General features: G+C 39.3%; 1 protein-coding gene across 1 annotated transcript; it reads left to right on the forward strand.

Moving 5' to 3' along the window:
- Positions 1 to 8,544: 8,544 nt before the first annotated feature.
- On the forward strand, positions 8,545 to 9,485 carry LOC130043609 (olfactory receptor 5B2-like). The gene is given in 2 exon segments (XM_056136026.1): positions 8,545 to 8,677; positions 8,680 to 9,485. Coding segments are annotated over 2 exon segments (936 nt in total). The 5' UTR covers positions 8,545 to 8,547.
- Positions 9,486 to 19,523: the final 10,038 nt, after the last annotated feature.

Genomic DNA, 19,523 nt, shown 5'->3' on the forward strand with positions numbered 1-19,523 from the left:
CGTGCAGGCCCCAGTAACGTCTCCTTCGCCCTAGCCCTGAGATTTTAAAAAGTGCCATATTCAAGGCTCTTTCAGGGTTAGGAGAATGAGACCCATCATTGTTACTGGTATTTTGCATATTGGGTACACCACGGGGAGTTTGCCAGACTCTGCCGTGTGGGCAGGTTACATTTGGTAGCCTGCTGCGAATGCAGCTGCATGCTTCTGGGAGCTGGGTTTTATAGTGTCTGGGTCTTGGCCATTGATGGGATTACACGGTACTGTGGTGGGGGGGGGGTAATGCGGGGGGGGGGGGGACATGCGGAGAAAAATAACAATGAGACATAATCTCACACCAGTGAGAATGGCATATCTAAAGAATTCTGGAAATAATCTGTGTTGACTGGGATGTGGTGATAAAGGAACCCTCATTCATTGCTGCTGAACATGAGAACTGGTTCAATCTCTATAGCAACATAGAGATGTCTCAAAAAAGTAAGAACAGTGGGGAAAACAGTATGGTCAATTCTCAAAAACTTAGAAATTGAGCTCCCATTTGACCCAGCAATACCACTCCTGGGAATATATCCCAGAGAGGCAAAAAATATAGTTGAATTGACACCTGCACTTGTTTGTTCATTGCAGCACTGTTTACAATAGCCAGAATCTGACAAAAAACCTGAGTGCCTGAGAACAGATGACTGGTTAAAGAAACTTTGGTACATCTACACAATGGAGTACTATGTAGCAGTTAGAAAAGATGAAGTCATAAAATTTACATACAAGTGGTACTACATGAAAAATATGCTAAGCAAAATGAGTCAGAAAGAGAGGGACAGACATAGAAAGATTTCTTTCATCTGAGGAACATAAAGTAACAAAATAGGAGACTAACACCTAAGAAAAGCCGAATAAATACCAGGAGGTTTACTCCATGGCTTGGAGGCCAGCCACACACGCTAGGGGAAAAGGCAGCTCAGATAGAGAAGGGAGCACCAAATAAAGGGTGTTGGGAGGATCCTCCTAGAATGGGAGAAGCATGCTGAAAGTAGACTATAGATCAAACATGATTGCCACCCAATGCCTCTTTTGCAAACCACAGCACCCAAAAGGAGAGAGAGAACAAAAGGGAATGCCCTGCCACAAAGGCAGGGTGGGGTGTGGGGATGGGGAGGTGGGAGGGATACTGGGATCCATGGTGGTGGAAAATGGGCACTGGTGGAGAGATGGGTACTCTATCATTTTATAATTGAAACCCAAGCACAAAAATTTGTAAGTCTACAACTGTACCTCATGGTCTTTCACTAATAAAAATTAAAAAAAAGAAAATATCTTTTTATCCAAATGTATTAAATAGGCATAAAAATAATACAAATATTAAACAATCAGACAAAAGGGAAGTTTCTTAGATTACATAAAGCTCCTCGTGAAGCCATTGCTGTCTTCACTCCAATGTTCTTTGATTCACAATCTCACCCTTTAATGACATATCTAAAAGGTAGCAAAGTCACTCAGAGTATGCCTTTCAAAATATACCCTCTATTGATTTTGAATTTACTTCATATTATACATGTAGGAAGTACCAATGTCACAATGTTTGTGTCGCAATGTTTGTGTAAGGAAGTTCACAAACAAGCAAACACAAACACTGTTCTCCTGTTGTTCATCGATTTTGCTAGAGCGGGCCCAGTAACATCTCCATTTTGAGGCTTGTTGTTACTGTGTTTGGCATATTGAATATGTTACGGGTAGCTTGCCAGGCATTGCTGTGTGGGTGAGATACTCTCAGTAGCTTGCTGGGCTCTCTGAGGGGGGTGGAGGAATCAAACCCAGCTCGGCTGCACACAAGGCAAACGCCCTAATGCTGTGCTATTGCTCCAGCCCAAAGCATTAAAAATTCTGTTTTATTTTTTAAGTTTTAAAATTTTTATTGAGTAGTAATTGACATCGCTTGTGAAATGATATCTAATTCCCAGGTACCACTTTAACATCTGTGAGTATATGGCCAGAGAACAGTTAGAGAGTGTAGCATATACTTTAAAAAAGTTATAGGTTATTTTTATCATGTGTATCATAAATTTGTAAACATAAATGCCCTTAGAAACTAGTAACACAGGAAGATGAGTGCAGAGAAAAATGTTTACTAGAGAATGGTATCTTGCCAAAGGCTACAAATTCAAATTAATAATTAAAAAATAAAAACATGGAGCTTACTAAGAACAGAGCTACAGGCTAGAATTAAGCAACTGGATCATGATTTTCAGTTCTTTAGCTTTTTGACTCAGTTATGGAATGAATATGAAATGAACCAGAACGAGTTTCAGAGGAAGTTCTTTCAACTATGAATCAGAGGGCAAAGTAAGCAAGATAGGTTGAAAGTTTCAAAACTGTCATGTGAAATAAATGGTATACAATAAAAAATACTGTTTTTTTATTATATACAAGAGAATCTGAAGTAATCCCTTCACAATGGAGGCAAATTGAAAGTGCACATACTATACTTCAAATTCACCATGGGACCTCATATATTGTTAATCACCCTTCCTAAACCGACATGGAGATAATCACTACATCCAAAGCAGGATAATTTATCCATATTGTACCAAGAACCCACTTATGTTCTTAGTTAATGAGAAGAAAGAGAGAAAGAAGATAATTTTTTTGACAAAGAATAACATATTAACCCTCTAAGTCTCACAGCAGTGGAGGTCATGCTGAATTAAATAAACTTAATGGCTGAATAAATAGAAGTACTCCTACAATAGAAAGAAAGAGTGAGAAAGAGAGAAAGAAATAGAGAGAAAAAGGGGGGAAAGTGCCTGCTGTAGAGGCAGTCAGTGGGTGGGGTATGAGAGATGATAGGAGGGACTGGGGACATTGATGCTGGGAAATGTACACTGGTGGAGAGATGGATGTTGGAATACTGAATGACTGAAATCAATCACAAACAGCTTTGTAATGGTCTATTTCACAGTGACTCAATGAAAATGTTTTTTTAAAAATAAGTCTTGGGGCCAGAGTGATAGTACAGCGGGTAGGGCGTTTGCCTTGCACGCGGCCGACCTGGGTTTGATTCCCAACATCCCATATGCCCTGAGCACCACCAGGGGTAACTCCTGAGTGCAGAGCCAGAAGTAACCCCTGTGCATCGCCAGGTGTGACCCAAAAAGAAAAGAAAAAGATAAGTCTCACAGCAGAGCTATCAAATATAACCCTGTAAGTCAGAAGGTAGTGGTATTATATAACCAAGATGTTGAAAAAAAGACCTCCAACCAAGAAGATTCTATACAGCCACAGAATATTTTATGCTCAAATGTACTCTATATCCTATACTGAATATTCTATAACTTATATAATATTCTGTCAAGGATGGCATCTTCCCTGTTGCTGCAATAGAGCCAAAGAGCTCCCAGTTGGCGGTCATTCTGGGAGTTCTCTTCTTAAACTTTGCAGCCTTTCCCTCCCTATTCTGTGAAGTAGAATTTTTCATGAAGGAGATGGTGGTCTGATCCTGTTTGGAATTTTGGGACAACAGTGACATGGGTCAGGCAAAACCATCAATTGAATATGATGTGTTCAATTTCATTGTGGAACCGTTCACCGGGAGACTCCCATGTCCAACATTCAGATTTGGCCTCCTGGAACTGTGAGTTACCATGGATGGTCTTGGTCGACATGATAAACTCAGTCTCTCATGCTGTTTGTTCCATTCTAGGCCATGGGTCCTGATGTGATCCTTGGCTGATCTTCTCAGTCCCATCTTGGCATTAAAATCATCAACAATGATCATGTAGAAGGTGTAGTCTTCTTTATAGAAGTTCTCTAGCTCCATATAGAACTTCTCAATTTCTCCATCATAATTGGATGTTGGTACATAGACAATGAAGATAGAAACTGCCGGAAGTGAGCCACATCTATTCAAGTGTAATCATCCGATTTGGGTTGTTAGGCATTCAAATGAATCAATGTTCATGGCCAAGTTCATGTTGACAAGGACACCAACACCTCCGACTCCTCTTTTGTCGCATGCTCCAAGGAACAGTTCTTCTTCAGTGTCGAAAATGGTGTGATGTGGTGGATGCCTTCTTGTCTCGATCAGACCAATGGTGTCACACTTGATCTTTCTCACTTGTACCATCAGGACCTTGATGGATGCATCCGATGCCAGCATACGTGCATTGAAAGTACAGACAGTCATTTTTGTCTTTCTTTGTTTTGGCAGCCTAGTTCGGCCTTGAGATTTTATCAGCCTCTCCTTCCTCATCCTTCTTAACACTGCCATATTGGTGGCTCTTTTAGGTCAGGGGAATGAGACCCATTGTATTTACCAGTTTTGGCATATCGAATATGATCGACTGGTTCAGCACCTCCACGATTATGCAGATATGTAATTGTGCTGAGAGAGATAGCCACAAAAAAAATCTGTCTTCGAAAACTCTTGAGTTTATTTCCCAGCATGGCTTGGAGTAAGGCTCAGGCAACTGCAAGAGAACCTCTGAGCTCACAAAGCAGTGCAGAAAAGCGATAAAGGAAGACCTCAAAGACAGAAGAGCATCAGTGTTGGTAGATGCGGCAGAAGCCAGGAAAAGCATTCGCAATACCCACCTGTCCTTCGCCAACTACAAGACCAAGATGACTACCCTCTGACGTCCTGATGGATCTATCACATTTTCCAGAAGGGCAAAAAAGATTATTCATGACTTCTATTTGGATATCTTCGATAGCCATGTCCACCTGCCCACATACCAAATTCTGCGGTATGGATATGCTATTCCCAGCATTCTCCTTTCCAAAATCCGACATGCCATTTTACCAGTAAAGTAGTGAACAGCACCTGGCCCAGACAAGGTCAAATTTGAACACCTGAAGAATCTGCCATCGGTACTCATCATTACACTGGCTTGGCTCTTCACATGCTACCTGTCTGAATGCAAGGTTCAGTTCCAGTGGAAAACTAGCAGGACTGTACTACTGTTCAAGAATGGAGACATCCATGACATTGGCAACTATCGCTCAATCTGCCTGTTGTCTGTTATCTACAAGCTGTTCACTCAAGTCATCCTGAATAAGATTGGCAGAATACTAGACGAAGAACAATGATGCGACCAAGCCGGGTGCCACAAAGGATTCAGCACAATCGACCATATCCACATGATAACCAAGCTCAATGAGGTTTCTCGGGAGTTCAAGATGCCACTCTGTCTAACATTCATTGATTTAAAGAAGGCCTTTGATTCTGTTGAGACAGAAGTGGTCATTGAAGCCCTAGCCAATCAGGGCATTCAAACGCAATACATCAAGATCCTCCGTGAGCTGTATTGAAGATTCACTACCAGGATCTCACCGTTCTACAAAGAAGTGATCACCCATGACAAGAGAGGGGTTTGGCAGGGTGATACCATTTCACTGAAACTCTTCAGAGCCACCCTCAAGAATGTCATGCAACGACTGGAATGGGAAGGAATGGGAGTGAAGATAGATGGTTGGCAACTACACCACCTCTGCTTTGCTGTTGACTTTGTTCTAATAACACTAAACATCAGCCAATTGGTACAAATGCTAGCCGGCTTTGACCGTGAGTGTGGAAAGTTCAGACTACAGCTGAATCTGACGAAGACAATGTTTATGAGAAACAGTCTTGTTCTTGATGTTGCATTCACTCTCAATGGAACAAACATCTCTGAATGCAACAGTTATGTGTATCTAGGTCAAGAAGGCACCATGACAAATGACCTGGCACCTGAGTTGCGCAGGAGGAAGAGAGTGGCTTGGAATACCTTCAAGAGTGTCAAAGAAATAGCTAAGAGGACAAAGAATCTCTGGCTCAGGGTACATCTCTTGGATTCCACTGTTCTTCCTGCATTAACATACACCTCAGAGACCTGGGCCCTATGAAAACAGGATGAGAACGTCATTCGGTTCTCCCAAAGAGGAATTGAAAGAGCTATGCTTGGAGTATCACACTTCACTCAAATGAGAAAAAGAATCTCGAGTTTCGACCTCTGTTGATGGTCAAGAATCAGGGACGCCGTCTCATTTGCCAAGGTGTCAAAAATCAGATGGGCTGGACACGTAATGAGATTTGAAGACGACTGTTGGACTAGAGCCATTACTGACTGGATTCCACGGGATGTCAAAAGACCGTGTGGCCACCCACCTACGAGATGGTCAGACTTCTTTGTCAAGACCCTGAACGATCTGTTTGAGGCTGTTCGTGTTTAGAACGAGCAGACACCATTGGGCTACACTAGAATGCGACAGGGACAAATGGAGAGGTTACTGGCATCCGCTGGACCATATTGATGAATATCGAGATGTCAAGTGATCAAGTGATATAATATCCTAGACCCAAATTAGCAGCATTGATACAAAACTTTCAATAAATAACATTTCATGGCAAGTAAATCAGCTTTGCATGCAATTCAATGGCTTTCTAGAAAAGGCAAGGAACCCTCACTTGGAACTAATAAGAAACTTTACAAACTTCATGTAAAATGTGGGAGGGGAGAAAAGTAATAATATGATCTCTAAAAATTAACTCAGGACTTACTTGCTTCAAATTTTACTATGGGATACATATATATCCCATATATATGGGATATATATTATATAGGAAATTTTATGCACACACACACATGCTTATATCTTTCTTTGTCAACTAAAGTCTTTTTGTGCACACCAAATATTGGAGCCCACAAATGCCTTTGTGAACTGAGGAACGGAAAAGCAATCTGTAATATCTATAAAATGGAACAGTACTCTCAAAACCCAAAAAAGCTTTTACTATAAGTCAAGTGACCAGTGCTGCTGGATCTTCAATGCATTATGCTTAGTGAAAGAAACAACACTCAAGGGCTACAAATTCTATAATACCAGTTAGAGGCATTTGTGAAAAAAAACCCCATTATATACACCCTTAATCATTAAGAATGATTAATGATTAATCATTAATCATCCAGGGGCAGTAGGCATGAGAAGGAGTTGGCTGCAAAGAATCTGTGGATTTTGTTTATGTGATGGCAGTGGTTTATAGCTTAGTTAGTAGTTGCCTGTATTACACAAAGAATTGGCCAAACTCACAAAAAGTATGGATTTTGCTGATAGTAAATTATACGTTTATAAATAAAAATAATACTCAGATATTCATGCAAACCCAGTGACATTCACATGACCCCCATAGGAAATTACATAACAATATTAGTAAGTGGGATGAGTTGCAGCAGATGATCTCCCGGGGGATGGCATCTCCTGAGAGAATTACATTTGTAATTTACACTTGGTTCCTGTAGTTTACACTTGGTTCCCTTGCATTGGCTTACAAAATATCTACCACCCTCTATATGACACTATTTTAGTGGGACTTTATATAAGACCGAATGTTCTTATATTACTTCAAATGCTGAAACAAGCATCCTCCATACCTGGGTAATTACTCTGAGACTGCAACCATGTCCAAGGAATGCAGTCACAGATAAAAATCATATGGAGAGATTTTAAAATTGTTTTGCAAAATAATTTCATGGCTAATTAGAAAACAAATATATAAATTATGTGAGACAAATACTTTTCTACGTTTAGTTTGCAAATTTGGAAGAGGTAAGCAACTCTTCCAAGGGCACAGGAAGAATGAATGTTGGATTTTAGCACTTAAGTACAGGCATCTAACCTTTGTTTTTTTCTCAGCTTTTCCTGTCCATGAGAATTTGGAACATTTTCACCATTGCCTAAAATGTAGCTTCTCTACAATTATTTATGCAATATTTAATGCCTCGATTTTTAACTTACCACTAATTCTTCAGGATTGACTATCACTTCTCTTCAAGGAGCAAGGTAAGCCACTATATACAGTCTAAAATATGAGTGTAAGGTATTATTCATGCAGAAGCAGAAGGAAATATATAAATATATGCAATGAGTTATTTGAGCACAGAAAAGGGTATTTCAGATATCTTTCTAAAAATAAATTGAGGATTGAGTATAAAAACTTTTATTCATAGGGAGTTTAATGATGCTTATAAAAATTTAGCTTCTTCCTGAATAAATCTAATAAAAAGTAAGAATTGATCCTCTATTGAGGAGTTGCTAATTTCATCTTGCTTGCTATCAGCTGGTCTCCAGTCCAAGGTGACAAAAAAAAATCTGTGAAATGATAATTCTCTCAACAATAAGGGAAATGAATTAGCAAGATTAAATTGTAGCTAACCTTTCCCTCAAATCTCATCTTTATTATTATTACTAGCAAATTTAAATATGCACAGTTAATGATATGGCTAAGATCACACCTGTTTTGAAAGCTCTTTACACTACTGATAATTATAGAATATCACAAAATTTTATAATTTTTCCAATCCTAAATGCACTTAATACTAAAATTAAAATAAATTTGAATATAGTACACCCATTTATATGTATCACTATTAGATAAGGATAATCATACAGCAGAAATTGTTAAAGAAAATATTGCCAAATGTTTATATGCACTTTAATTTCACCATGACATCTCTTTTGTCATATTTTTCTTTAAGTTTGCATTGCTGTAGGATATCTCATGATTCACAAATAACATTGATGGCTAACAGGACAGAAGTGACACAGTTCATCCTGCTAGGACTAACTGACGCCCCAGAACTTCAGATCCCCCTCTTTATAGTGTTCGTTTTCATTTACCTCTTCACTGCAGTTGGAAATCTGGGGATGATCATGTGATTTTCTTGGACTCTCGTCTCCACACCCCTATGTACTTCTTCCTTAGTAGCCTTTCCCTGGCCGACTTTGGTTACTCCTCAGCTGTCACTACCAAGGTCATGTCTGGATTGCTTGTAGGAGACAAGCTCATCTCCTACAACGCATGCGCTGCTCAGATGTTCTTCTTTGTAGCTTTTGCCACTGTGGAAAATTACCTTTTGGCATCAATGGCCTACGACCGCTATGCAGCAGTGTGCAAACCACTCCATTACACCACCACCATGACAACAAGTGCATGTGCACGCCTGGCCATAGGCTCCTACATTTGTGGTTTCCTGAACTCATGTTTCCATGTCGGGGACATATTCAGTCTCTCTTACTGCAAATCCAATGTAATTCATCACTTTTTCTGCGATGTCCCAGCTGTCTTGGCGCTCTCTTGCTCTGATAAACACCTTAGTGAAATCCTTCTTGTTTTTATGTCAACCTTTAATGTCTTTTTTGCTCTTCTGGTGATATTCATTTCCTACTCTTCCATATTTGTCACCATCTTGAAGATGCACTCAACTCAGGGACATCAAAAGGCTTTGTCGACCTGTGCTTCCCATCTTGCGGCTGTCTCCATTTTCTATGGGACGGTCATCTTCATGTACTTACAGCCCAGCTCTAGCCATTCCATGGACACAGACAAAGTTGCCTCTGTGTTTTATACTATGGTCATCCCCATGCTGAACCCTGTGGTCTACAGTCTGAGAAACAAAGAGGTAAAGGGTGCCTTCAATAAGATGGTTGAGAAAGCAAAATTTTCCATGGGACTGTGATTTTGATATGGTAGTATACACAAAACCTGGTTGAATTACCCTCAGTCTTGATGGTATGTGTACCATCATTTCATAAGCCCAACACTGTATTTAAAGTTCTGCAGTGTATTAAGATTTGTGTTCTAAATGCTCCTTTTATCTTAAAAAGTCTATTGTCTTCTAAATGAAAAGTATATTCAGAAATTAAATGTCTGTGTGAAAATGGCTCAGGGGAAGTACTAGAAATTTTAGAAACTGCTTGGCAAATTTACAATACTCGATTATTTGTTTATCCCACTTTTACTTTCTTTACCACATGGTCATGAAAACCTACATGGTAAATAGAAACAAGTTAATGTACAAAGGTACCACATTGAAGCAGGAAATTTGTCCAAAGGAAATGGAATATGGTTAGTTTAAAATAATAAAATTGAAGCCGATATGTCAAAATAAATTTGAAATAAAGTTAAAATAAATTTGAAGCCAATATATCAAAATAAATTTATGCCTAAATGTAACAATTTCTTTTGTTAACTAACTGCTGAAGATTTTAAATTGAAGAAAAAATTCATATACTTTTAAACAAAAGGATGTGCTGTGGTTTATTTTATTGAAACATACAGAAATATTGTATCTTAAATGAATTGATAGTTCTAGTTCACTCATTTTATAAATCAGATTTACACTGCAATTTTCAAAAAATAAAATAATTACATAAATTATAAGTATTCTTTTAAAGTTTCATTCCTGGTATTGTACAACTATTCATTTGACATATGTGTAAAGAATTATCCTGAAACAGAACAGGAGTAAGTCCTGAGTTGAGTTCCCCTGGTTGTGGGCCCAAAGGAAAACAAAAAGAATTGTATCAGTAATTATGGTATGTATCATAGAGTATCTTTTTTTTTCTTTTTGGGTCACACCCAGCGATGCACAGGGATTGCTCCTGGCTCTGCACTCAGGAGTTACTCCTGGCGGTGCTCAGGGGACCATATGGGATGCTGGGAATGGAACCCAGGTTGGCCGTGTGCAAGGCAAATGCCCTACCCACTGTGCTATCTCTCCAGCCCATCATAGAATATTTTTAATGCCCTAAAAGTCGTACATGTTTGGTCTAGTCTTCCTTCTCTCCCCCAAATCCTGATCATATTGCCATCTTCATAGTTTTCAGTTTTCCAGAATATCAAACAATTGAAACTAAGCAATGAGTATGCATCCTTTTGATATTTGCTTATTTTCATGTAAAATACATCTAAAGCCCATCTGTGTATTCTCATGGACTCTGCTTTTTTGAGTACTGTACAATTTAATACAACTACTAACTAACATAGTTTATTCTTTAACCTACAGTTTAGCTGCTTTTAGTTTGCGAAATTACAAATAAAGTTTCCCTATGCTTTCATCTGCTGGGCTTTGTGTAGACACATGTTTTTAATTTGTTTTGGTAAATACCAATGACAATGATAACTGAATCGTATAGTAGAAATATGATTATCTTTTAAAAACCTCAACTCTCTTCTAAAGTAACTGCACCATTTAGCACTATGATTAGCAAGGAATGAACATTCTGTTTGCTTTAATCATTATTTGGTGCTACCAGAGTTCTGGAGTTTGGCCATTTTAATAGATATGGTGAAATATATCTGTTTTTGATTTGCAATTTTAATGATATATGATGTCGGTAATCTTCCAGATAGCACAGCGGTAGTGCGTTTGCCTTGCACGCAGCCAACATGGCCGACCCGAGTTCTATTCCTCTGCCCCTCTCGGAGAGCCCGGCAAGCTACTGAGAGTATCTCGCCCGCACGGCAGAGCCTGGCAAGCTCCCCATGACGTATTCGATATGCCAGACACAGTAACAACAAAGTCTCCAATGGAGACGTTACTGGGCCCGCTCAAACAAATCGATGAACAACGGGAAGGCCTTTACCTTTACCTTTACCTTTACTTTCCATATGGGCTGGAGCTATAGCACAGCATGTAGGGCATTTGCCTTGCATGCACCCGACTGGGGTTCGATTCCTCTGTCCCTTTTGGAGATCCCGGCAAGCTACCGAGAGTATCCTGCCCACATGGCAAAGCCTGACAAGCTCCCCGTGGAGTATTCGATATGCCAAAAATAGTAACAAGTCTCACAATGGAGATGTTACTAGTGCCCACTCGAGCAAATCGATGAACAATGGGAGGACAGTGCTACAGACAGTGCTACTTTATATATATATATATTATATATATATGCTTTATTTGTTTAGATTTGTTAAGACTCTTAGCCACTTTATAATTAAGTTGCTAATTTTAAGTATTGTTTAGCTTTCAGAGTAGTATGTATATGCAATGGGTGCCCTTTATTTAAAGTTTCATTGGCAAGTATTTTCACCAGTATGTTATTTTTTTCTCATCTCTTCCTCTTTTTTTTGAGTTAGGGACATAAAGGAAAGTGTTCAGGCTTCCATCCTTGCTGCGCTCAGGGGCCCATCCAACGCCGAAGACTGAACTTAGACTTTTGGCATACAAGCGTGCACTTGGTTCTTTGAATTATCTCAAATCTTGACATTACTTTAGAAACAGCAACCTTTCAAGATGAAATAATTACTGACTTTTTAGTTTTTAAAATAAATATTGCCTTTATTATTATTATATCTTAGTCATCATACCCAAGGTCATCTAAAATCTTTATATGTTCTCTCCCAGGCATTTTACATTTTTTTGTTTAGGTCTATGTTCCACTTTGAGTGCATTTTTCTGAATGCTGTGCAGTTTGTATTTAGATAAAATTTTTTTTGTGGCTACTCAGTTGTTCTGGAATGTAAAGGAGTAGAATCAGAGTATAGTCCTCTCATTAAGTTTCTATCTTTCCTGGAGTTTATCCTCCTGCACTGTAGGTTTCACGAATGTTCCTACATCCACCAACACCCTCATATGTGGGAGAGGGTGGTAGGAGTTGGGTTAAATCAAGTTGAGTATTTACCTCTTATCACATCTGTAGTGTTTTGATAATCAGAAGATGGGTTCTGAGCATCAAAAGATTAGGCTTTAGTTAACTAGCTTCTCATAACTATGACTCAGTGAGAAGAATGAAGTGCCATGGCATATTTCAAGTGATTCCTCCCCACCTCCCTCTGACATAAAAACCAAGGGGAGTTTTTTTTTCCTATAATAATACATTGAGAACTGCTCTAAACTCTTGGAGGAAAGTCCAGAGATGGACCCACTATCCCTGGATCTTCAAGTCACACTCAGCTGATTGCTGAGCTTGTAATAGTGTGGTTTACGATTTCCTATTCTGGTGCTTGTTCCTTTTGTATTTCTTCTCATAAGTGTCTCTATTCACACATCTGTCTCTCTGATTTTGGGCCATCACTTTGTATGTATCCTGACTTGTCTTAAATCCCAGAAGAATTGTTATTTTTTTGTCTAGTGTTTTCTTATTGTTGGCATGGGTTGGTAGGTTATAAGCTCCTTGTATACAGAACTATGTACTGAAGTCAACTTATTCCCAATACATTCTGAATTAATGAGATAATCATGTTTTTACTCTATTCTACTAAATAGACATCAGTATAATAACAGAATTATGGAAATGAAGTATCTGAGCCCCACAAATACATAAAGTTAGAAATAGCATATGCACCAAATCCCTTTATGAAAGCCCCCTCAATCTATTTAAGAAACTGTACAAAATTGACCACAAAGCTGAAAACACATATTTAACATGGAAAAGGTCTATTGTATTTTTTCTATGCCATTTCCAAAGGCATAATCAGCTCTCATAGAGACAGCCTTGACCTGTGAATTCTTTCTTAGGAAAAAGGAGTAGAGATTTCAGGCACAGTTCTTGATTTTTTTCTGTAAATCATTCTAAGAAAATGCTCTATGCAACTTGCCGCCCAGGGTCTTTGTGATGGTAGATAGTACATGTGGAGTTTAACTCAACTTCACATAGTACTGAAACTAGGATGAAGGGAGAGAAGAGTAGAATGTATCCAACATTTGCAATCCAATATGCAAAGTATCATAATCCAATTTCATTTCATTTCATTTCATCATCCTGTTAATCGTCGATTGCCTCGAGCAGGCCCCAGTAACGTCTCTTTCATCCTAGCCCTGAGATTATATTCAGGGCTCTTTAGGAGAATGAGACCCATCATTGTTACTGGTATTTGGCATATTTGGTAGGCCACGGGGAGTTTGCCAGACTCTGCCCTGTGGGCAGGCTACATTCGACAGCCTGCAAGTTTGTCCAAAGTAGGAATGAGATTCGCGGCCGCGCAGTTCCGGGATCTGGATTTTATAGTCTCTGAGTCTTGGCCGCTGATGGGATTACACGGCGCCAGGGGGCCAGGTGGTGGGTGTGACCCCCGCCTACTGGAATTTGGAGGATCTGGGTGGAAGATGCTCGACTCCAATTCGAGTAGGCTTGGAGGTCTCGGCCCCGGAACCCGCGTGGCTTTGTCCCTCTGCCAGTACCTTCAGGTGTGCGGAGAGTGGTCTCAGCATGGTGGTGGCTGGTCCTGGAGGTCTCCGGCTGCCGTAGCCCTGGCCGGGGCGGGGAGGAAAGCTCAACCCGCTCCCCTCCAAGGGACTCCGGGAAGGAACACCGAGGCGCGGGGGCAGAGACTGCACTGCTCTCGTCCGGGATCTGGATTTTATAGTCTCTGAGTCTTGGCCGCTGATGGGATTACACGGCGCCAGGCATACTGTGTCGATATGCCAGACACAGTAACAACAAAGTCTCCAATGGAGACGTTACTGGGCCCGCTCGAGCAAATCATAATCCAATACTCAACTGAAAAGAGTTGTGTGGTTGATTGAAATTGATGTCGCTCTGTTAGATTCAGAGAATGTGTGCATCCTGAATTATTTTTTTTTCAGGAGTAAGAGAAAGGAGTTGAGTACTCACCCATTACTGAAGACTTAAGAAGCCTTTAAGTCTTCAGACTAATATGCTGAAATGTAATGTCAAGAGTGGACAGTTTTGCCTTACTATAAACTTTAGAGGAAGATCTCCCATTTTTTCACTATTGAGGGTAAAGTTAACTATGGATTTGGAATCTGTGATCTTAGACTCAAGCATGTCACTGTATGCCTATTCTGTTGAGTGCATTTTGTAATGATAATGTATCGAACTTTCTCAAATGATTTTTCTATATTGATTAATATTCTCCTGGATTTAGATTAATTGGTGAATAGAATACAGTTTCTAGATAGTGATTTAAGGACCAGAGAAACAGTATAAGGGTTAAAGTACTTATTTTATGTGATCAATCCTGGTTCAATCCCTGGCACCACATGATTCCTTGGGTTCTTGTGTGAATAACACCTGAATGAGCTGGGAGTAGCCTCCACGTTCTTCCAGGGGTGACACCCCCCAAAAAAACTCTGTAAAATTGTGACTGAAAAACAGACTTTGATGAAGGGTCAGCTTTTATAGCCTCACTACAATAACATTAAACCTCAACCACTATTGCAACAAAGAAAACAATTGAAGGCTAGTGTTTCTTCAACCAGCATACCAATTTCTTCAGAATTCCACTACATAGAGCTATTGCATTGTTTCTTCTTAGTGTTATTGAAATTGGAACATGTGGGGAAACAGATTGTACAAGCACAATAGTCATAATTCATCTATTTGTATAATCTTGCTTTATAAAACTATAAATATTAATGTTAACCATAAATCACACCAGAAAATGCCACATATTGTTTAATATCAACTTTTGATAATTATTAATCTTCTCAGTGAAGTCTAAGAATTACATGATATTATTATTATCTTATTTATTACAAAAGTAAGTGGGAAGTTTTAAGCAAAGCAACTTAGATACACAGAATGTTTGTCATTGTGTTACTTGCCTAATGTCACTAAAGTATATGTCTTCTGGTGAGTGAGTGCTCAAAAAAAGTGCAAATAAAAATATGGAGCAATATAATCTTCTGTACAAACATTTTGAGAACCAAAATGTGGTGGTAAGAGGCAATTTTGTTTTTGTTTTTGTTTTGCTTTTGTTTTATTTTTATTTTTATTGAATCACTGTTGGATGGGCTAGAGCGATAGCACAGCAGTAGGGCGTTTGCCTTGCACGCAGCCAACATGGCCAACCTGAGTTTGATTCCTCCGCCCCTCTTGGAGAGCCCGGAAAGCTACCGAGAGTATCTCGCCCACATGACAGAGCCTGGCAAGCTACCCATGATGTATTCGATATGCCAAACACAGTAACAACAAAGTCTCCAATGGAGACGTTACTGGGACCGCTCGAGCAAATTGATGAACAACAGGAGGACAGTGACAGTGACACTGTAGGATACAGTTATAAAGCTTTCATGCTTGAATTTCAGTCATACAATGATCAAACACCCATCCATCCACCAGTGTACATTTCCACCACCAACGTCCCCAATATACCCCCCACATTCCACCTTGCCTCTATGGCAGACAATCTTCTCCATACTCACTCTCTACTTTGGGGCATTATTATTTGCAATACAGATACTGAGAGGCTATCATATTTGGTCCTTTACCTAACTTTTGGCACACATCTCCCATCCCAAACTATCCCTCCAACCATCATTGACTTAGTGATCCCTTCGCTCTTCCAGCAGCCTTCTCCCCCAGCTCATGAGGCAGGCTTCCAAACATGGAGCAATATTCCTAGCCCTGTCTCTATTGTCCTTTGGTGTCAGTCTCATATTATGCTATTCTATATTCCACAAATAAATGCAGTCATTCTATGTCTGCTTCTTTCTGACTCATTTCTAAGTGGCAATTCAAAAAGAAAACATTTTCCCCCAAGTCTACAAACCATAAAAAAAATCACCCTACAAAACAAACCAAAAACCCAAATTCAACTTTTTGAGAAGTTTAATAGAGTAAATATACAAATAAAATCAAAGTAAATTAAAAGATAAAGAAAATTTTTTTTTGCTTTTTGGGTCACACCCTGGCAATGCTCAGGGGTTATTCCTGGCTCTGCACTCAGGAATTATTCCTGGTGGTGCTTGGGGGACCATATGGGATGCTGGGATTCGAACCCAGGTCGGCCTCATGCAAGTCAAACGCCCTACCCACTGTGCTATCACTCCAGCCCCAAAAGATAAAGAAATTTGTGTACCAAGTTCTATTAGGATATTAAAATATTTAGTCTTGTTGCTGGTAGACATTTTATTTTATTTAGAATTCAAATTAATACTTTTAAAATTAAAGCTTTATTGAGAGTCGTGATTTACAATACTGTTAATGATAGTTTTCCATGTATATAATTCCAACATCACGTCTGTCTCCCTCCCTGTAAAGTCCCTAGCGTTCCTCCCTTTCAACTTCCCCCCAAAACCTTAGTTATGCTGATCATATCTTTTGTTGTGTTGCTTTTTGCCCTTAATTGGTTGGTAAATATTTTAAATGGTAAAGCCACTTCAGAAAATAGGCTAACATTTTCTTATTCAAATAAACATATATGTACATTACCACTCTAACTTGAATATATATAATGAAAAGTTACATTTGTATTTATTTATTTTTCATTAAATTTTTTTTAACTGAATCACTATGAGATAGACTGTTACAAAGCTGCTCATGATTGGGCTTCAGTCATAGAGTGATCCGTTGCCCATCCCTCCACCAGTGTATATTTCCCACCACAAATGTCCCCAGTTTCTCTCCCACCATTCCCGGATAGCCCCCTCCTCCCCAGGGTTTTCTTTTTTCTCTTTTCTCTCTCCTGGCAAGCTACCCGTGAGGTACTCGATATGCCAGACACAGTAACAACAAAGTCTCCAATGGAGACGTTACTGGGCCCGCTCGAGCAAATCGACGATCAACGGGAGGGCCTTTACCTTTACCTTTTCTCTCTCCATCTCCTTTTAGTCATTATGGTTTGAAATACAGGTGCCAATAGGCTGTTGTGTCTGTTCGGGAACTTTAGTATTTTTATAGGGAAGGCACAGCTTTTTGAACTAGGTGGCAGCTTTGGGGTGTGGATGTGACTGCTGGGGCTTCCAGAAATTCAGGGAGGTGACGGGGAGGTAGCCCATCCTGATTCCAAGAGAAGTCTGGAAATTTCAGTCACAAAAACCACATAACCAAATTTTCAGCAGGGTAATTTCTTGGTGAGGTCTGTCTCTAGATGGTGCGTTCCCACCAGGAACATGACAGCAAATTTTGGATTGTGGGACAAAGTGCTGCTGGGGCTCTGTTTGGGTGGGCACTGGCCTAACTCTTCCCTTCTGATGTATCCCTGATTGTTCATCCTTGCGTGGGTCCAAGATTTACTGTGGCTTTAGATCTCTTTTGAGATTTATTCATGGGTCTCTGAAGCAAGGTTAGTGGAAGAGCTTATATGGTGGCCCGGAATTGGTTTGTGGGCTTGACTTGTAGGTCTTCTGGGAGTTTAGGGAAGTGGGGAGAGGTAGCCCATCCAAATCTTAGAAAGCCTGGAGATGTCAGTCACAAACTAACATAACTGCATTTTCATCAGACTAATTTCTCGGTGAGGTCTATCTTTAGTTGGTGGGGTCCACCCAAGGACTTGGCAGTGATTTTGGATTGTGGGAACAAGCTGCTGTTGGGGGCTCTGTTTGGGTGGGCACTTGTCTAAATTGCAGCTTTAAAGAATTCATGTTCTAGTTCTTTATTGAAAAGGCAAAAACTATTGGTGAAAATAATTTATTGCTTGCCAGAAGCATTGTGTAAGAATTTACCAAAAAATGGTTGAATGAGTTTTTAACATGATAATGTTTATTTTATAATGAATTTGACATTTTAATAGCTGTACACTAAATTATGGATATTTATCAATCTAAGTTTTATATTTGTTGTAAAATTTTAAAAAGCAAGAAACAATAAGTAATACAAAATTATGGGTTTATAATAGAGTAGTCAGATTGATCCCCAAGGCAGCTTAATTGCTACTTTCCTGGGAAAGCAAGATGAGTTCTGTACGAGCTCTCACTAGGAAATTCCCAGGATGCTCAAGTCACTATAATTTTCTCCAAGTCCCTGTGCAATAAAAGTCAAAAGCACAGTAGTTCTTAATCTGATATCATTTTAGGGGGATAGATGTGCACGCTGAGCCTACAGGCCTGAGCCAACAAGATTTAGTCATCTGAATATTAACACTTGTTATTTCATAAAGAACTTATCCCAACATAAGGATTTGCTTCTAGGCTTCAACCATGGTAAGAAAAATATCATCAGATAAAACCACAAAGCTAAAAGTAACTAATAGCAATTTAAGTCAGAGAAGTGCCCCTAGTATGGGACGTTAGAGTTTATTTGTCCTGCTTCACAATTGAGCAACATCTGTGTTTGTTTTAGTGTTTGTTAAATACAAAGAAAGTTGATGTAAATTTTTTCTGAGGTCACACATGGTGATGCTCAGAGGTTACTCCTGGCTGTTTACTCAAGAAACACTCTTGGCAGTGCTTGGGTGACCATAGAGGATGCCAGGGATTGAAGCCAGGGTAGCTGTGTGCAAGGCAAATGCCCTACCAAAGTACTATCGCTCAGGTCCTGTAAATTTGTTTTAAGAAATTAGCGTGAGTGCACATTTTCATCCCTTTTCACTATATATTCGAGTAGGGGTGTTTGGTAATATGGTGCATACATGTTTGTTTGAGTAAGAAAATTTTGACCTATTTTTCTGAAGTGACTTTATCATTTAAAATGCTTCTCAGCCAACAAAAGTAGTACTATATGTATATTACTATTGTACATATATTTAGTCATTCATTGTTATTATTGTTTTGAGACCAACCCTGGCTCTTTTGTTACTGCAAGTATCACTATCCCCTACTTATTTGTAAAATAAGAAAAATGTGATCACCTCTCTCAAATAATTCACATAAGTGTTTCTGTAAATATCAAATGAGGAAAGTTCTAAAAGCACATATTTTGGGTCAAAGAGATGACTTAATGATCTGAGTATTCCTACAGAGACACAAGAAAACCAGATAGTATATTCAGAGCTCTATTTATGTTGTTTGTCATTCATTTCTTAGGGACCATGAACTGTCAGAAACTCTACTTTAAAGAAGCCCTGATATAATATTTTTGCTTTATTCCAC

The sequence above is a fragment of the Sorex fumeus genome, unplaced genomic scaffold (assembly GCF_029834395.1).
Source record: "Sorex fumeus unplaced genomic scaffold, SorFum_2.1 ptg000007l, whole genome shotgun sequence".
Lineage (NCBI taxonomy): Eukaryota > Metazoa > Chordata > Mammalia > Eulipotyphla > Soricidae > Sorex > Sorex fumeus.